General features: G+C 49.7%; 1 protein-coding gene across 3 annotated transcripts in view; it reads right to left on the bottom strand.

Annotated features, from left to right (window-relative positions):
- The window catches only part of EFR3B (EFR3 homolog B), an 88,810-nt gene that overhangs the window by 42,582 nt on the left and 26,197 nt on the right, over positions 1-20,031 (bottom strand). For all 3 annotated transcript variants that reach the window (XM_082745068.1, XM_082745069.1, XM_082745070.1), the window contains exons 2-3: positions 8,992-9,068; positions 7,830-7,957 (exon numbers count right to left, since the gene is read on the bottom strand). In XM_082745068.1, coding sequence (XP_082601194.1) covers positions 7,830-7,957; positions 8,992-9,068 — 205 coding nt within the window. The remainder of the gene's footprint in view (positions 1-7,829; positions 7,958-8,991; positions 9,069-20,031) is intronic.

Genomic DNA, 20,031 nt, shown 5'->3' with positions numbered 1-20,031 from the left:
GAAGATAAGAAATGCTACACAAAAATCATGCAGGACATAACACAGAGTTCCAAAGGAGAGAGGTGACTCTAATGGGGAGGAAGAGAAGAACTTTAGGAAGAATGTTTATGAAGAATCTGATATAGGCCTGAAGACCAATCAACTGTGAAGGTTAAAGAGTATAAAACCTGCAGATATTGCATTTGAAGACCTCAGAAGTCCTCTGATCATCACACAATATGGTTGCTGGTATTACCATATTTAGGTGACACATTCCCTACTTAGAGAGCATCTGTACCTCACAGAGGATAAGATACACAGGAACAAAATTATTATTTTTTCCTAATGAAGATGATTCTGAGGCCCAAACTTCTTATTCCTTCTAAAGTCTAAAACCTGAATACCTTCTGAAACCGGAAATACACAGCACCCAATGATGAACATACTAAGTAGGTCATCCCATCCCATTTCTTGACAACTACATAAAAACGTCTTCATATTTCAAGCTATTTCAAGCTTCATATTTCTACCTGCCCACCTTTCAACCACTTGAAAAGAGCAATCCCATTTTTCTTGCTTTTCTCTTCTCCATGCTAAAAATACCCAATCCTTCCCAAACTAGCCTTCACAGGACAACCCCTGATGATCCTGGCTGGTGGCTATCCCCTTCAATGCCTCTCTTGAACCCCAAGAAAAAAGTACCATGAATCAAATTCCTCCTGAGAATTAGGAGGGCACGTCTGAGCCCAAACCCGATGTGTGTTCCACGGTGGCCACACGAGTGTGTGGCTGGTTAAGTTACATCATGAAGGGTACATGCCCAACTTATAAGTCACTGCACATGGCAGAAAACAGAGGAGGGGCACCCCGGTTGACCATCTGACTCTTGATTTTGCTTAGCTCAGGATCTCAGGGTTGTGAGATCGAGCCCTGCATTGGGCTCCATGCTGGGTGTGGAGCCTGCTTAAGATTCTCTCTCTCCCTCTGCCTCTGTCCCTCCCCCCACTCTCTCTAAAAATAAAAAAATAAAAATAAAGAAAAAGAAAACAGAGTAGACTTTCATTAGAAAAGGTCATCGTTCACCTTCTAATGAAGAAGCTGCTGCAAATCTGTCCAGTATCATTCTATTTGAAATCTTTGTAATTTTTTCTAGGGAGTCAGGTTTCTGAGGCAGAATGCTAGACATCGCCCCTGGAATCTCTTTCCCCCCTTTTCCCACATAATTTGGAATTTTAGCAGAGCTTGTGGGGCTCACGAGGATCTGTTCCCAGCCTCTCTTGCTGCTAGCTGAGGCCATGTGACGAAAATGTTGCCATTAAAATGAGGGAAAGCATTTGCGACGATGTGGATGGAACTAGAGGGTATTATGCTGAGCAAAATAAATAAATCAGAGAAAGACCAATTATACGATCTTCCTGATATGAGGAATTTGAGAGGCAGCATAGGGGGCTTGGTGGGTAGGAAGGGAAAAAATGAAACAAGATGGGATCAGAGAGAGACAAGACACAAGAGACTCTTAATTTCACAAAACAAACTGAGGGTTGCCAGGGAGAGGAGGGTAGGGAGAGGGGGGTGGGGTTATGGACATTGGGGAAGGTATGTGCTATGGTGAGTGCTATGAAGTGTGTAAACCTGGCGATTCATAGACCTGCACCCTTGGGGCTAATAATACATTATATGTTAATTACAAAAAAATGAGGGAAATCGAGGTGAGCAATGTCAGCATCACTGGCTTAGAAGACAGGCTTGGCCCCTCCACTCCTCCCTTCCTCCTGGGACTGAGGAGTGGCAGCCACTGGAGTCCCAAACACTGGAGTTCCCAGACGATCCCCCCCCCCCCCCCCCGCCCAACATTGTGAGCCTGGACAGTCACCCAAGAGAGAGCAAAACCCCTTGAAAAACCCCGAAATGCTGGAGCCACTGTATTTTTACACAAAGAACCCAGATACCTAATATTCAGGTCTAGGAGCACTTCGGAGACCCAGTGGTGCAAATAAAAGTGAATCCTGAGCAGTCCAAGGCAAATCGGTGACCGACCTCCCAGGAAGGAGGAGAGCTGGAAGGGCTTGGAGCCTGTGACGGGGAGGTCATCACAAGACTGCGAACTCATGAGTGGACCCATGTGCCTGGGATGTCGATCCTTCTACTTGTTAATTCAAACCACGTGGACTAGAAGAGTCCTTCCTGATACACAGAAATGCAGGACAGGTCAAGTGGGCAGAGGACCCCAAACCTAACAGAGGTGTGGAGGAATCAAGTTAGTGCCTCCAAGTCGAAAGCAAGGAACACAAGACCTGTCTTAAAGATTACGGTAGAGCTGTCAGCATGAGCTTCCAGAGTGTGAAAGCTGCCTCATACTTGAGAGCCAGGCTCGTATGCCAGACATAGAATCAAGAATGAATTTAGAGATCTGTTCTCCCTTATGCCTCGGTCCCAATCATACCCATCTTTGAATGTTAGGCAAGTATTTTAAAAAGACTTTGATTAGCAAGTTGCTTATCTTCTTTTTTTAAAACCAAGTTGGTGAAATACAAAGAACTAGCTAAAAAGTATGACTACAAGGTGATTTCTGGGGTTTCCACGAGGCCACAACACAAGGCTGCATGATAACTCTTGGGGCAGCTGTTTGGTTTCAATGTGTGGCCAAACCACCTCACACAGGAGCCAGCCTTGCAAATCCAAACCTATAAAGTAACGGCCATCATGGTGTCTGTTTCCTTAATGTTCTTCTTTTTTTTTTTAAGACATCAGGTACCATTTCTTAAGTGTTCTTGGGCTAACCTTTGTACTGAGCAATTATAAGAAAAGCAGCTCCCCTACCCTGAAATTTTCCTGCCCATTTTCAAAAAAATGTTTGGTGAACTGATAATTTACTGATAATTTAATAATTATTAATAATTATTTAATAATTTAATAATTATTAAATTATTACTTAATATTATTAAGCACTATTAAATAGTCATTACTGGGCATGTTTACAAGCAGAACAGGTCATGCTCTTGTCTATAGAATGTCTTACAAATAGAAGGCCAGCCCTAGGTCTCTGAGCTCCAGGAGCAAACGGGATCCCCCAGTCCCTGCTGGGGGGCGTAGGAGGGGGCACAGTGCTGGCCATTCCTGGCTCACGACAGCCTTGTTCTTCAGATGCCATCATTGTCACAGTCCTGGAAACCTGCGATGCCTCACAGACAGTCCCCGTGTGTTTCAGGTCGGCTGTGCTGGCCAGTGAGGTAGACTGAGTCATGTATGTTTGGGGAAACGGCCTGGCTGAAGTCCTTCTAAAGGAGACACACTTTCCTTGCAGAAAAACCAGGCCCCATCTGGGCAACCAAACACGGCAGGTGGGAAACGGGGCCAGCCAGGGTAGAATTCTCTTCTCTCAGGAATCATCGCCAGCATCTTAACGTATGAAGGGCTTCACCCTTAGTTCACAGAGCTTAAACGAGGGAAAGGAAGAGGCGGGGTAGGGTTTGGCAAGAGAAGAAACTAGAAGGTTTCCCAGATTCCAGAGCTTAGATCATTGTTTTTCCTTTTCCTGTAAAAAATTACCAGAAAACCCTAAGAAGGAAAAAATAGTCCTTTGCTAACAACATGATTGAATGAATGAGAAAATAAAATAACAAGCAATTGGCTACTAATCCAGAGTGGAAACTCTGATGGGAAGTGAAAATTATGGTAGAAAGAGAAACTGAAAAGTCCAGAAGTTTAAAGCCTAGTTCTTTGAACATGCTCTGCTTTGTTCCCCATGTCGAGCCCCGTTATGAAAGATAGAAAGGTTGTAATTATGAGCTTGAATTTTTCCAAGTATCTCAAAAGATTAGCTCTCTAATCTCTACCTTCCCCGGGAGGTCTTGTAGTGGGGTCCACACTGTCAAGGAGAATAGAGTGTCCTGGAAGGAGTCCGGTGTAGTGATGGGTCTGGGAGACTGAGCTGGCCTGAGTGCTAGGAGCTGGATGAGGCCGGACGGAGCTGGTGAGGACTAACCCGCCACAGGGTCTGGGGAGGAAGGACGAGAGCAGGTATAGATGACAGCAAGTGACAACGAAGGGTGCTGAATGTACTGGTAAGGCTCCCCAGCAGGTGAGGAAGGCAGACCCCAAGGAACCTGGGAGAGAATTGGGTTCGTGGGCAGCAACTGAAATCCGGAGAAGACACTTGACAGGTGATAACGACAGGAACTCAGTGACAATGGCCAAGGCAGGAGGTAAGTCATAGCAACGGAGGAAAATACACAGGAGAAGAGGCAAGACATGTCTCCTGCTGAAGTCTAGAAGAGGCAGCCGGTTCTGTTTGAACACATTGAGCTCGGTCAAGAGGCCCTGAACCCGAGGAAAGGAGGAGCAGGTGTAAAGAGTCTGGGAACAGAGCGGGGCGGGGGGCGGGGCTGGAGAGGAAAGGCAAAGTCAGAGATGAAGACAGGCAGGCAGGAGAGAGGGGACAGCTTTAGCAAGGCCAGTCACTGCCCGAGAATCACTCAAAGGTCAGTCGCCTTGACAAAGAACCTCTTATTCTAAGCAGTTGGAATGTACTTGGTCAGCCCCACTCCAGTACAGAAACTTCTGGGTTTTAGGAACTCAGATGCAGGGGCTGACCTCAGCAGAGGGAGGGAAGCATGAACCCCCTCTCCAGGTTCTAGGGCTGTCCTAGCCGTAGAACAGCCCTTCTAGGGCTGGAAGGAACATGCACAAAGAAAGAGAAAACCAGGAGGAAATCTCACTTTTTGCCGCTCTGCACGTCTCTGCCCGTCCGTCACAGCTCAGGTCAGTGAGCTCTACCTCAGAATTCACAGCCTAGCCTCTCTCCGCCCACATCTGGTCATCATTCCTGATGCTGAACGCAGATCAAGGCAGAGTTCATACCCACAGGAGAGGGGTGGTAAGGCCGGGAGGCCGGGGGGGCCAGAGAGGATGGTTCTGCGCCTGAGGCCAACCCCCGAGGTTCACATCCATGTAGTTAAACCATAAATACAGACACCTCCGTGATCACAGGAAGACACAGCCCTCAGACCGTCTGTAGGCGAATATTTGCGCTTCCAAAGCTGCCATCGGGAAGGTGCTAATGACAAGAAGCCGAGAATGATGGACAGAGCACCGGGCTGGGCAAGAAGGGGCGGACAGGGACGGAGAACGGGAGATCAAATCTAACGGATTTCTCTTCTCCAAATGTTTATGATTGAAACTTCCAGGGAGGCCTTCAAGGCTTTAAACACTGAGAGGCTGCCACGACTATTTTTAACAGAACGATACCGATTTCGAATTGCAGTTCTAAGGGCAGTGGAAGGACTCTAATCGGCTCTGCTGGCTATGGGACATTTTTATCGAGAGAACCATCCCTACAGAGAGGGCAGATGAAATTAGTATTAAATGTTTAATGTTACTGCTAGCCTATCAGTTTTCGGTTGAATCTAGGACGAAGTCATTTTTACTTGCTTGAGCATGCTTTACCGTATGTCAGGGCGATTTACGTAATCAGCACGTAGAGCGTATTTGTGCCCTTTTTATTGAGCGTGTAACCTAATTTTATTTTATAAAACGATGATAGAAATGTACTGTTTCTGGTCTTGCTGTCCCTCCTAGGGATAGCTTGATTCTGGATTCGCAGGTGGGTCCTGCAGAGCTTAGAGGTCTACACCTTGTCAGCACAAGGCAAATGTTTTCACGCCAGCGCTCACTCCGGCTTCCTCTCCAGGAGGAAGGGAGCTTGGCAGGTGGTTGGACTGTTGGACTGTGGTGGTGGGGGGGCCCATGATCGGGATCGAGGGGAGAGAGCACTGTCGCAGAGGCATGAGGCTCAGAGAGCCGGGGGTGGCTGGAGTGGGTCTGAGCAGGCAAGGCAGGTGTGGCGGGCATGGCTGGGGGAGCCATAGCTAGTAGGGAAAGGTCATAGCTAGTACTCATTTGGAAGGACCAGAACAGGAAAGAATGCAGGGAGAGAATTGCTAATGTTACCATGATCTGGAGTCTGCAGTAGGAGAAAGGAAGAAGCAGAGGAAAGCAGAGCATGGATGTATGGAGAACAGAAGCAACCGGGACTTCAGAACAATTGTGTTAGATTTACCCTGCCCTCCAGACCATCAGCATTCCACCAGGGATGTCTTCGGGTTTTCTTACATTCAGCTTTTGCACACACAAAAACCCAACCACACTGCTCAGAAAATGAGACCTCGTAGTATTTACAGCATATTTGTTTTTCCTTTATTTTCTAGGCATTGGTATTTGTTGCTTATTTTTAAACTTAATTGTAAAACACTCTATTTGTAATGACATAGTCTGTTTTTCATTTACTTAAGGCATTTTCATTATTATGGGGAAGCGTGTTTATAACATCGTTTCTATTGAACAGATAATATTTCACCAAGTGAGACACATTATAATTCACTAAACCCTTTCTCTCTTATTGGACATCAATTTCTAATATATCATTATTATAAAAAACACTACAATGAACATCTCTGTGTGTAAAGCTAGTTTATATTTAAGATTGATTTCTTGGGATAGAAGAATAGACAAAGAATTTACCGGATCAAAGGGTATACATGTTTTTTGAAGACTTGACTTATATTTTAAAATGATGGTCTAGGAGGCACCTGGGTGGCTCAGTGGGTTAAGCCTCTGCCTTCAGCTCAGGTCATGATCTCAGGGTCCTGGGATTGAGCCCCACAATGGCTTCCCTGCTCTGCAGGGAGCCTGCTTCCCCTCCTCTCTCTGCCTGCCTCTGCCTGCTTGTGATCCCTCTCTCTGTCAAATAAATAAAATCTTTAAAAAAAATTATGGTCTAAAAAGGTTCAATCAATTTGCACTTATTCTAGAAAAGTAGGAAACTACCCTCACGCTGCCATTCCTTGGTTAGTACTGGAAATACTTTTTTGTTAAGTGAAGATGGTATCTTAGTGCTTCAAGCCACATCTTTGATTATAAATTTATTGACCGTTATTATTTCTCCTTCCTCTTTCTGTGAGTTGGTTACTTGGAGCCCTGGTTTCAGTTTTTAGTGACTCAGTTTTCCCACTCCAGCCCCATCGTTGGTTTATACAAATAATAGATGAGTTTGAATCTTTTGTCTTACTCTTTCAAAACACTTCTTTGGGTTGTCATTTAAATTTTGGTGGTTTCTTTTTTGACATCAAAATATTTAAATTTTTAAACAGTTAAATCTATCGATCAGTCATTTTCATTTAAGGTTTCTTTTCTTTACTAAACATAGCAAGTCCTTCCCCCTCAGACTGATAAATATTTCATTTAAGTGTATTTTTAATGGACAAATTACCCCAACCTTGCCTTCCCACTAGAATGTAGATGGCTCCTCCCTGCCTTTTTTTTTTTTTTTAAATATTTATTGTTTTTGTTTTAAATTAGAGATTGGGGGTGGGTGGGGGAGAGGGAGAGAGAGAATCCCAGGCAGGTGCCATGTCCAGCATGGAGCCCTATGTGAGGCTTGATCTCACAACTGTGAGATCATGACCTGAGCCAATATCAAGAATCGGACAGCCCCCCTTCCCTGCTTTTTAAGACTGTAAGTTGCTTGGTTTGATGAGAATAATGGCAGACTTAGGACTAGACCAACTTTTCAAGACCCTAGAGTGTGGGTGAGGGCTTCTGGATAGAGACAAAAGGGGAAAATGGATGCTAACAGAGGTGCTCCTAGGAAGCCGACATCCCCTTCTTCCCACATCTTGGCAATGGCATCAAATTTTACCTGCCATTGGAAAAACACATGCAAACCTCCCTCAGGCCCGATCCCTGTTTTTCCAGTCTGTTCGGTGACCAAGTCTACTATCATTTCCATAAAAGGACCCTATGTTTTGTCCAATGCTTCTGAAAGCATCTCTCTCACTTTCTCACACTCTTACCCATATCGATGACGTCCCACATCACGGATGAGCCTCTCGGAGAGATAGGCACCAATTCGGTCCAGCTTCTCTGGAGCTGAGAGGGCGTAGAAAGTCAGCTTCTCCATGTTGGTCTTCACCAGGCCATCCTGTAAAAGACAAGACCCCATGTCTCACCGTGACTCTTCCATGGGTAGAAGGGTTCGAGTCTAAAGGTAAATCATATGTTGATTGAATTATCATTCTGCCCAGTGCCATTACGTATGTGACAAACATCCCATGTGGGGTCAGGGATACAGAAATGATGAAAACATGGTTCCTGCCTCCCACGAACTCACAACTTAGCCCAGAGTATGCCAGCTATAAATTAGAATAGTTGTATAAATGTACATATTATTTTTGTATGTATACGGATACATGTATACATATATAGACACAAATGTACATATGTATATGTGTGTAGGCACGTATACGTGTGTGTGTGTGTGTGTGTGTGTGTGTGTGAAGGATAAGCCTTCACTGAAAGCAACTCAGAATTAAAATGTGCTGCAAATCCAGCCCTAATGAACAGGAAGAGAAGGCAGTTCAGTAGCAATTAGGGAATTCTCCAGAGGATGCTGGAAACGTGGCCCTTCAACTGTCCATCAAGAAGATGTCATTGATTTCCAAAGAGCAAATCAAGAATATCAGATCCCGACATTTCCGAAACCACACAATCCATAATGTAGCCCAAGCGGAGAGTAGCGGCCGGGAAGCCGGGAAGCCAGGCCTCCCCTGTGCGCACAGCCAGACCCTGGGCGGGTGCCAGAGGGAGCCAAAGAGAAGACACCAGCTCCTGAGCCAAAACCCAAGAAGGGAAGTGCTCACAGGACACAGCAGGGAGAGCACCATCAAGAGAGCGAGCAGTTCTAGAAACCACTGCTCAGAGAGACACGAGTGAGAAAGATGTCTCAGCCGTGCAGTAAAGACCTAAATCAAGCCGAAACCAGCTTCCCAAGCCCCCTGCAGATCCTGACTGCAGACAGATCCAAATCTCCGTGGCGGGCAGCCCCCCGGCAGCTGTTCCCCACTGACCAGAATCTGAGCAGGCTCACGGGCCCGGGCCCGGCAGACCCGCCTGCCCCTCGCAGCCCTGGACGGGGTGAGACGGTGGGAGGTGATGCCAGGCAGAGGAGTGACCCACCTCGGGATCCTCAGGAAAGATGTTGTCAACCAGCCTTTTGTACCTGGGGCGTAGAGCGCCGCAGCAGCCACAGACACCTAGAAGAGCAAGAAGAAAAACCCATGAATGTGGCCTCCTGGGAACCAGGCCAAGGCGGCTTGTAAGGAACCAAACCCAGGCCGGGAAGCAGAAAGATCTCATCCCTCCCGTGCCGTGTGCCGGGGGCCCTGGGGTGGCCGACTCGCACGACTTGCCTCATGCTACACCTTTGCCTTTGTGCCTTGCGTCCTTCGCTTAGGGGGTCAAGCCCAGCGGCGTGTGTGAGCGTGAAGCCGGGCCATGGAAGGGAACTGTGAGGGCTGGGAGCTCACCCAAAGGTCAGGTGCTACCCCTGGACGGACACGCGTGCACGTACACACACACACATACACACACACACGCACACACACACACGGGGGCAGGACTATAACCCTGCCTCCTGCAGCCCAAGAGCCTCCCCATTGTCCTGAGAAGATGCACAGCTTGAGGAGTGCTCGTTCCTCCCACCCAACCCCACGGACACCCCACTTCTTTTATTCTCTGCTCCTTAATATCTGCTACCTTCCCGTTTCCTGCGGCCATTTCCATTATAGAACGTTACGTGAAATGCTGATAAATTAACATTACCATTAATTATTAACATTTGAAAATGCATCTTTAATGCAGGGTGACGGTGGTGTTTCAGGGTGGGGTGGGGCCCTAGGGGGCCAGCCCCCCATCCCAGTCCCCCCTGTGCCAGCCCCCTGTGCCAGCCTCCACCCCACCCCGGGCGAGCCCCCCCCCCGTCCCCAACCTCACGAGGTGTCCACCAGCCTGTGGCAAAATGAGAGACTGAGAACAATGTGGTACATTTCCAGAAAGCTGAATCTATTGCATGGAGAAGGCTCCCTGACATGACCTCTTTCTGTGTCTTTGGGTGCTGTGAAATGATGGTGTTAGGAGATCAGCGATAATAGACCAAACCCTGGGAAAATAAAAAGCTGACTCTTGCAAGCCCCCCCATAAGCTGTCTTTAGACAAAGGACACGGAACCCTCTGGGACCCGGCGCTGTCTCCACCTTCCTCCGGCCCCAGGGATCTTTCCTTCAGCGTTCTAGCCGCACCTCTCCCTGCCCGGTGTGCGCGGGGAATGGGCCCCTCGGGGAGGAGCCGAGGGGAGGGCAGCGAAGGGCCTGGGAAAGTCCAACCCCCAACAATAATTGTTCCCTCATCCTCCCAATTAATGCTTAATTCTGCTTGCACAAACTCTCCAGTTGGAATGCAAGTGCACCGTGGAAGGATCAAGGCCATGGGCCATTCAGAAAAGAATGAATTACTTTAGTGGGAATTACTTGAATCTCACAAAGAGCTTTACAGCTGCGGAGAAAAGCGGCTCTCTGGAAATTTTGACTGGGAGGGGGTAGTGGGCGGCTGTGCCAGGAGGAGGAAGGAGCAGAGATTTGGGGTGACTCCGGTACAAGGGAACGGGTGCTATCTGGGAGAAGCCCGGGGGCACGCCACAGGAGGACAGGCCACCCGGTAACTGGCTCACATCCCCCCTCGCCCGCCTCACAGGCAGCTGCGCACCCCCAGCCATCCCCCTGGCCTGCGGAGGGCCGCAGACCTGGTCGGCGGCTGCAGTCAGGCCCTCTGTGCTCAGTCTTGTTGGGTTGGCCTGACGTGCCCTCCTCTCCTCTCTGTCCACGCCTGGGAGGGGGTGTTCGGGCCCTGGATGCCAGCCAGGGCTAGTTCTCCTGATGGAACAGCTCCCAGGGGTGGTGTTCTCTGTCCCGGGTCTCGAAGCCTGGGATCGAAGCCCATCCATCCATCCTTCCCCTTCGGCCACCCTGCCCTCTGCCCAGTGCAGCCGTTCGCAAGCTTCTTCCCAAGATGCCCACGGGACATGCCCTCCCGGCAGCCTCCTTTGTCGCTGTCTCCAGACCAGGAGAACCGGCCATTTGCGTCTGAAGGGAGTGAGGACAGAGCATCACAGAGAAGCTGGCACTGCACAGCCCCAGTGCCTGTCCCTTCCTCCAGCGTGTCTGAGAGGCCTAAGAGGCAGGGCCTGCACGGGACAGAGGCCAAGCTCGTTAGAAACCCAGACTTGTCAGGAAGCACAAGCCCATTTTGGGTACTCAGGGCAGAAAGCTCTGTGCAGGGGCACCGAAGGGGCTGGGGGCTCTTGGTGCTACCAGTGGGGACACGAGCCACCTCCCAGAGTGAGCAGGCCTGGCTGTACCTCGGTCTAGGGACATGGGCTCGGTGTCTTCCCAGTAAAACCAGGCAGCCTGTTGGTCTCCTGATCTCTTGTGTCTAGAAGGGGTATGCCTCACGTGCCTCCAGTGCCTCCTTCTCTAACCCACGGGCCTCTCCCTGGAACTCGCCTCTCCCATGTGAGGAGCCACAGGGCATGGCCCCAGGGAGAACCAGTTGCATTCAAGGCCCCAGGGCACTGTCCCACCAGACAGGGAGCGGCAAGAGAACAAGAGAGGAGAGTGGGTACCCCCTCATCCACAAAGCTGCCACTGTTTTCAGGGTCCTTCCTGACTTAGGTCCTGGGGCTTTTTCCTGGTCTGTTCTTCCTTTCCGACCTCCTCAGACCCCTTGAGGGCTGGTGAGGTAGAGTGGTCAATAGCAAGGCCTTCCCCCCCCCCTTTTTTTTCTTTTTTAAAAAAGATTTTATTTGTGTATTTGAGGGAGAGAGAGAGCATGTACGTGCCGGAGCAGGGGGAGGGGAGAGGAGCCTGGGCAGACGGAGAAGCAGGCTCCCCACTGCATACAGAGCCGGCCTCGGGACTCGATCCCAGGACCCAGAGATCGTGACCTGAGCCCAAGGCAGAAGTTTAACCGACTGAGCCACCAAGGCACCCCACAGCATGGTTTCTAGTGAAATCCCAGCACTGCTGCTTCCCAGATGTGTGACCTTGAGCAAATAACTACACTGTGTTTGTGTGTGTCCTGGGCTCAGGGCACGAGGCTGTTGTGAGGTCTAAGTGAGCGGGTGGCAGCAAATCCCTTGAAGCAGGGTGGGGCCTGGTAGCTCCCCAAGAAGGCTCAAGGGTAGTGTCCCCCCGCACCCCCCGCATTCCCCAGGCCCAGGGCAGCCAAGTCCTTTCCTCGCTGCTCACTGCTCTGTGCTGGCTGCTACGTCGTAGTGGGCCTTTCCCCACTGACTGCTTGCGCAGTGACAGCATCCAAGGCCGGTGCACATCTGAAGGCCTGAGCAGGCCTTCGGATCAAACCTCATTGACCTGTGGGTCTGAAACATGTACCGCTTGCCCGAGGCAGCTCCAGGCACCTGCAAATCACAGTACCTTGACCTCCAGCTCCAGCCCCTCCCCGCAGCCAGGGTCCCCAAACCGTAGTGCTTTCGTGAACCCCAGTGCAAATGTGACCTGCTAGGTCCTCCCTCCGCAGAGCAGAGCCAGGTGCTGATGAGACAAAGCAAGTGTCGCTGGAGAGAATCCCCAGGACTGGCCCTCGGGAGGTCAGACATCAGGACAGCACTGGTCATGTGTTGAGACAGGGAAACAGAAGGGACCCCGTGAGAGAAAAAGCTAATTTTTTTTCCCTTTGCTTCTTTTGGGGCTTCTATTCTTGCTAGGACTTGCGCCCCCACTCCACTTTAAACATGCCTTGTGATGCAAATAGCATATGCCCTCCTTATAAGAGACAAGGAGCTAATGGATTTCTCTAGGATGCATAACATCTAAGGAAGGACCAGGTGAGAATGACCGGAGGAAGCTTCCATCTGCGTACTCCAGACCCCTGTCAAGGCCTCCTGCTCTAAGGAATAACAACTGGGTCCTTGTCTTTGTTCTAACTGGTTCCTGGACACCTGCGAGGGCAGGTGCACCAGACCACTGTCCTCAGTAAAATCCCGCAGACCCCAAAGAAAGTCAGACTCCTGCTCCTTTCTTCTCCGGGTCTCCCAGAGGTTCCGTCTGCATCTGCTCTCTCTGTTTCTTCAATAAACTCTGCTTTCGACTCCCGCTGGCTCCTCCCAAACTGCCAGCATCACCTCCTCAATGAACTGAGGAGTCCATGGGGCGAAGGGGGGGCTCTGGAGAACAGAACTGCATTCCCCAAACTGTGTTCCGTGGAACACTAGTTGCCACATGCTAACAAGCACCCTCAGAAAAGGGTCTAAGGGCAAATCAGTGCAGGAACCTGTGCATGCCAAATCCCCCAATTTCAGATTCACAGTACAAATTAGCATATTAAAGCCTCTGGTAAGTCATAAGGTAAGGGAATCTGTTGACATTTGTTCAAACCAACATCTCCTCCTTTTTCACAACTACAAATATCACCATGAGGAATACGTTTGACACTCTTTTTCCAAGAGCATATGCCTTGGTTTACAAGGCTATAAACGTAGGACACTGGAAATGGTGCTAACTTTAGAGTCTGAAAAGGACTGGGTTCAAGTCCTGGTTCTGTTGCTGTGAACTCTGAGTTCAAGTCCTGGTTCTGCCCTTTTATCTTCGAGACTGCTTCCTCATCAAGACCATAAGAGGAAAAGATTTTCCCTAAGATACAATGCTGTGACTGGAGTCCCAGAAGGTGCCACAGATTTCCAGAAAGGAAGAGATCACCCAGAGAGCTGATGGTCAGGGCAGGGCTTCTCAGAAGAGAAGGGACAAGAAGTGGGGTAGGATTCACACTTGAAAAACACAGTGGGTGCTTTCTTCCTCGTGTGTCTGGCACAGGGCTAAAAAAAAGGTGTTAAATCTTTGCAACAACCCCCTCCCCCCCGGGTGGTCCTGTTGTTTTGCCATTTCACAGATGGGTGGACTGAGGCATCAAAAGGCAAAGTTACCTGCCCAGAGTGGCATAGCCGATAAGCGGCAGACCAGGATTTGAGCCCCCCAAATCCAGGGGCCACGACGTTAACTACTATACCAGGGAGGGGCGGGGATCGCACCGTCACGGAGCGGAGAAAGCCACGAGCTTGCACAGAAAGAGAAGAACCACCCAGGCGGTGCATCCTAAAGGGAATTGAGTTATGTCACCCCAAAATATGCCTTTTGACATAACAGTTATTTTGACCTGAAGGCGATCAAGGAGCAGTAAATGCAAAGGCAGAAATGCAGAGAAGGCACCAGAGGAACCGGCAAACAAACTTTATTAAGCTCACGCATATCTTCCTAGTTACTTCTTCACCATCCACTACCCCATAGCCCAAACCCCTTTGTCTTGTCAATTCTTCACAAGTTTCTTGTGTCTTTGCCTAAAAGGTACGAAAGCGTCCTGCTCTGGTCTCGTCTTAGGGTCTCCTTCTGTGATGAAGGCCCTCAGGTTCCTGTAAAACTTCAAATCCCTGTGCGTCTCTGTCCCATTAATCTTCGTCCGTTTTATCTTGGGACCCAGCCCTAAGAGGGTCAAGGGACACTTTTTTATCCCCTACAATTTCAAACTGTAAAGGGCACCAGAGAACATCTGGGGAATCAACTAAAATGCAGATTCTTGTTCAGCTCGCGGAGATGGGACCTGAACCCCCACATCTCCGCCAGGCTCCCAGGTGCCGCCCCCCCCCCCCCCCGCCCCGGGTCCACTGGCCGCACGGGGAGGGTGGGATCCCAGAGCACAGTGGTGACGCCTTTGAGCTCAGGGGTCAGATGGGCTTAGGTTGAAATCCCAGCGCTTCCCATTGCTGACTGTTTGACCTTGAACAACTTACTTAATCTAGCGCGGAGTTTTCTCCCATAAAAAATGAAGACGGTGATGGCTCCTTGCCAGGGGGCCACGGCACAAATTAAGCGGTAGCTCGGCCCCCTGCCTCCTCTCTCTTCCCCAATCCGCTTGCAGGCGGGACCCGGGCAGCCAGGCTGGGCCAGACTGAAGACAGCTTCGAGCACTAGGCTGGACAATTTAGGTTTTGCCAAGTTACCAGGGACCTCTGGGAGCTTCATGAGCAGGGAGTGACGGTGATGATCAGCCCGGGGGTGGCGTGCAACACTGGACCCAGAGATTTAAGGCAGAGATAAGTGAGTGAATCACCCCGGGTCGGGGTTAAGTGCCTGAAGTGAGGGAAGCCGTCTGGATGGGAGAGGAAGGCGAGAATTGGCAATGGTTCTCTGGGGAGGAAGGGAGGGGGGTTCCAGGTAGGACCGTGGGCTTTCCAGTACAATGACAGGGGACTAGCGACACCCTCGGCTGAATGGGGGAAGACAGGGGATTGGGGACATCAGGTGGCATGTCCAACAGGCAGTCAGGGAGGAGGTTGAGGGTTTGTCAGGGAGATCAAGGCTGGAGCTCTGAGGCTCATTGGCTCAGACATGACCAACCACCAGTTCTGTGAGACAGGATCTGATAGCTCAGAGCACATGGGCAGGGGGCGGGCAAAAGGCAGATCTCCTGAAGATGGCTGCCTTGTCCTTTCCCTCTGCTATCTTCTTCCTGTTTTCCCCTCCCACTTCTTTTCTGTGAGGCATTTCACCTTTTCCTCATTCCTCTCCCGTTCCCTGAGGCCCTGCAACTAAGGCATTTGGGACCTTTAGGCGCTTACGTTGGTCCTAGAGACATCCCCTTATTAGCACCCTGCTAAAAAATCAAAATTCCCTATCTCAGTGATCTGATTATCTAATTCACAAGATGCTAGTAGCCAGCTGATAAACAGTCTTCCAGAGGGCACATGCTTCTTTAAAAAAAAAAATCTCTAAACTCAAACAAAATAATCTCTAAGAGTAGAATCTTGAAGGCACGGGGCAGGGGTAGGGCGTTTATAAGAGGAAAACCAGTGTACAAGTGTCTGTACACTGATCTGCTGTGTTGGACTCTGGGGTTTCCTGTTTGTTTTTTAACCTTTTACATACCCAATTTTAAGGAAAATCAGCTAGAGAAGCAAAATTAATAGGTTTGTTCTTTTGGAGCAGAGAGGAAGAACAGAAAAAACTTGTCGTTTTTTTGAGAGAATGGGTCACTGAGGAAAATCAGCCTAACACTATTATTTACCATTGTATCTGCTCCCAGTTAGAAAGGAAGCAGGCATATAACTACAGAGATTTTTTTTCCGAATCTCAGCCAGAGAGCAGAAAGCCTTGAGCAGCCCTCTGCACTTCCCGGGTCAGTAATCAGAGCTGAAAGCAGAAGATAAGTCTCTTCTCTGATAAGGGAGATGTCTGGCAAGGCTTGGTCCAGACCCCATGGCCTCCCGGCGCCAGAGCAGCTCAGGGCATGACAGGAACCCACAGGCACCACTAGACAGCTTCCAACCCGGAGAAGGTGAATTCAAAGCAGCCACAACCGGGCCAGGAAGAGGAAAAAAAACCCCCAAAACAGAAGACGCTGAAAAGGATTTGAAAACTGTTCACTGCTACAAGAGAGTCAGCAATACAGTGTTTTATATTTATTTAATCCTGCTACTGGCCATACTTATTCCTAATGTGAGTCTGTAGAAGTAGGTGGGGTTTAACTCAGCCACGGCCTCTAAAAGTATCTTTTAAATTCTGAGCCATTTTATTTCTTAAGCAGAAGTACTCTCTCCCAGGGCTCTCTCTTCCTCTCCAGGGATTGCGTCTAACAGATCCACCCACCGGATGGCAAAAGTAAATTTATTAAGGATCCTGATCTGTCACTAGACCTGTCTTGCCTAATATATATATTTTTAAAGATTTTCTCTATTTATTTGACAGACAGAGATCACAAGTAGGCAGAGAGGCAGGCAGAGAGAGAGGAGGAAGCAGGCTTTCTGCCGAGCGGAGAGCCCAAAACAGGGCTGGATCCCAGGACCCCGGGGTCATGACCTGAGCCGAAGGCAGAGGCTTTAACCCACTGAGCCACCCAGGTGCCCCTTACCTAATATATTTTTACCTGTTTTTAAAAAAGATTTCATTTATTTATTTATTAGAGAGAGGCAGTGCACACAAGAGAAGGGAGAGAAGGAGAGAGAGAGAGAGATCCTTTATTTGGGGGGGGGGGGAATTTAAAAAATTTTTAAATTACCATATAATGTATTATTTGTTTCAGGGGTACAGGTCTGTGACTCATCAGTCTTATACGACACCCAGTGCTCATTACATCACACGCCCTCCCCAGTGTCCATCACCCAGTGACCCCATCCTCCCATCCCCCTCCCCTCCAGCAACCCTCAGTTTGTTTCTTATGATTAAGAGTCTCTTATGGTTTGTCTCTCTCTCTGGTTTCATCTAAAAGGGAGAGAATCTTAAAAAGACCCCACATTAAGCACAGAGCCCCATGTGGGGCTCGACCTCACGACCCTGAGATCATGACCTGAGCTGAAACCAAGAGTCAGCACTTAACTGACGAAGCCCCCCAGGTGCTCCTATCCCTAAGCGCTACACCCAACTTCACTAGCGTGGAGCGGGTTGGGTTACTGACAAATCCCATCAGTAGGGATTCATGGTGGGCCATGACAGGAGTTCACTGACTCCTTGAACTTGAAAACTCTAAGAGTGGTTAGACCTGTCTCAGGGGGCCCCCTGCCCCTCCTCCCATCTCCCTACAGCTCTTTCTGCCCTAGCTGCACAAGCCATCTTGCACGACCCCACCTCGGGGCCCTCACACTTAATATTCCCCCATCTGAAACATTCTTCCCCCACTTTTTTCTGCTAAAGTCTCTGCCCAAAATATCATCTAACCAGCGAGAACTTCTTTGACCCCCATGCTCCTTCAATTTCTATCCCTGACCTCCTCCTCCTCCTCCTCTTCACAAGACTTTTTTCCTTTTCTTTCTTTTTTTTTTAACCATTTGACACATTTCATATTATGTCTACACTCTGGCTCCCCCACTTGCCAGTGAGGACCTCGAGAGCAAGAACCTAGCCTGTTTGTCCCGGCTGAATCCCAGAGTCTGGACAGGGTCTAGCCCTTGGGGCAGGGTCGATGGTCCTACGTATTTGCTGAATGAAGAATGAGCGTGTGACGGGGCCCGAAAAGGAATCATGAATGTCAAGGTCGGTAAGGGAACAACAAAAGAACAGAGCTCTAGGAGGGCCTTGGGAAACGCGCCCTTGGAGAATCGCTAACTCCAGCCCATCTTTTGGGGTGGCCACCCTCTGTGCCTCTTGAGGCCAAGCTCACTGGAGTCAAGCTCCCTCCTGGTGGGTAGGAGTGAGGTGGGGAGGGGGCGCTTTGGCGGGTAGCCTGGGGACCTGGCACCTTCTGCCCTGCCCCCGCCGCACATGGGTCCCCCAGCCTTGCCAGCTCCTGGCGTGACCTGTGGCTGCGGCCTTCACCACCTATCAGAATCAGAACCTTGAGTCTCAGGAGAGGCCTGAGGTGTTCTTCTGTGTTTCTGGTGCACGGCCAGGGGAGAAGCACCGGCCCCGCCCCCGGCATGTGGCCGCGGGTCTCCCAGCTGCTGGCCGCCTCTGGGGACCTCTCACCTTGTCTGCCGGCAGCATCTTCACCTCCTACACTCTGCAGCCTGTTTCTCCTTTGCTCGCCTATCTGATGGTTTCCTCCACTGCTCTGACCCCTGGAAGGGAGCTACCCGCTAACCAGGGCGATAGGTGATCTGAAGTAAACAAACAGAAAATAGCCAACTCCATGAACTCGTCATTCTTTCCAACATCCAGGGCCCTTTCTCCAAATTCCCTATTGCACATCTTCTATCAGATACCCTGAGTGACTATGTTCATTCCTTCGGGGTCCTTCCTGTCTCTCCTCACTGCCCAGCATCTCATGTGTTGATCTTTAATATCTAAAGAAAATACCCACTCTATGCTTGGCACTAAACCAAGCACTTGACAAATATTTTAATATAATACTCATAACAACCCAGTAAGATAAGTTCTGCTATTCTCACTTTACAGATAAAAAAGCAGGACCAGCGGGGTTTGGCACTTGCCTCGGGAAACACAGCGTGCAGCTTTCTGCCACGAGGCTCTCCCATAACTTCCCCCAAAACGTATCCTCAGCCATTCCTCGGGTTCATCCTGGGCTGTCTTTGGCCTTAGCCACTGTACTAGATTGCCTGCTGGACACCTGATAGCCAGTCCTTGTAAATGTCCCTTGCCCAGTCTCCTTGCTTCAGGTCATTCCATGTGTAGCTTTGAGGTGAATCTATGTTTGCCTTAGTTTGCTTCACAGTCAAGCAGTCAGCGTGGCTAACTCATTAAATGTCATCCCTTCAACTTAGTACTCAACACAGGGCGGCTCAACAAGGTGGCGGCGGCGGGGTTGGGGGTGGTGGCGGTGGTAGCGGTGTCGTCTGTCTTCATGTCCTTCCCCCGCCATGGGGGGTTGGGGCTCTCGCCCATGCTCTCCTCCTGGGACTGCCAGCCCAGCTGCCAGAGACCACACCAGCTGTGACAAGAGAGGGGGGTCTGAAGAGGAGCCGATGGGGAGGCGCTTAGTTACGGAGTCATGCACCTGCTGATGAGGGGTGTTTGGGTGACGAGGATCGTGCAGAAGCTGAAGATGGTGAAGGGGCCGGAGAATCTGAACCTTGGAACTGGGGCCTTGAAATCATCACATCGGGTGGGTTCTGGCACCTGCCGGGTCTTCCTTGAAAGACCTCTGTTAATAACAGCCCCGGCGCTAGACATTACCTTCTGCTCTGTATTCTTGTACTGTCTTACACACTCTCCTATTACCCGTGTGCTCAGTCTAAGTGATTTCAGTGACTCATATTTTCCTCCTCCAGATAAACTGTAAATTCCTTGGGTCTCTTTCCTCTGACCTCAGTACAGTATCCTGAGCCCAGAAGGACTGGAGGAAAGCGGGTATGACGTGTGATGCCTTTGATCAGCGTGGGACCCAGCGAAGTCACCTCCTCTCCTGGCCCTTAGTTTCCTTCTTATAAACATCAACTGCGTTATCCCCATTCACCAAGAGCAATGCCTTTTTACTCAAAATAGTTCATATTTATTTTCTTAGCTTTACACTTGGTTATCCTTACCAAAGCCAACTAATTCTATTTAAGCAATTTACAATAAAATTTAGCCCCAGGGTGATAGCACCGACACCCCTTCTAGATGAATTGGAGGAAGCAGAACAAAGTTTGGAGAGCAAGGAGCGTCAGACTCAAGTGCCTCTGGAGAGGGCCTGGCCAGGTCCAGCTGATGCTAACTGAGCCAG

This window comes from Mustela nivalis, assembly GCF_964662115.1.
Source record: "Mustela nivalis genome assembly, chromosome: 8".
NCBI classification, from domain to species: Eukaryota; Metazoa; Chordata; class Mammalia; order Carnivora; family Mustelidae; genus Mustela; species Mustela nivalis.
The sequence above is the reverse complement of the archived record's forward strand: the minus strand, read 5'-3'. Positions and strand labels throughout refer to the sequence as shown.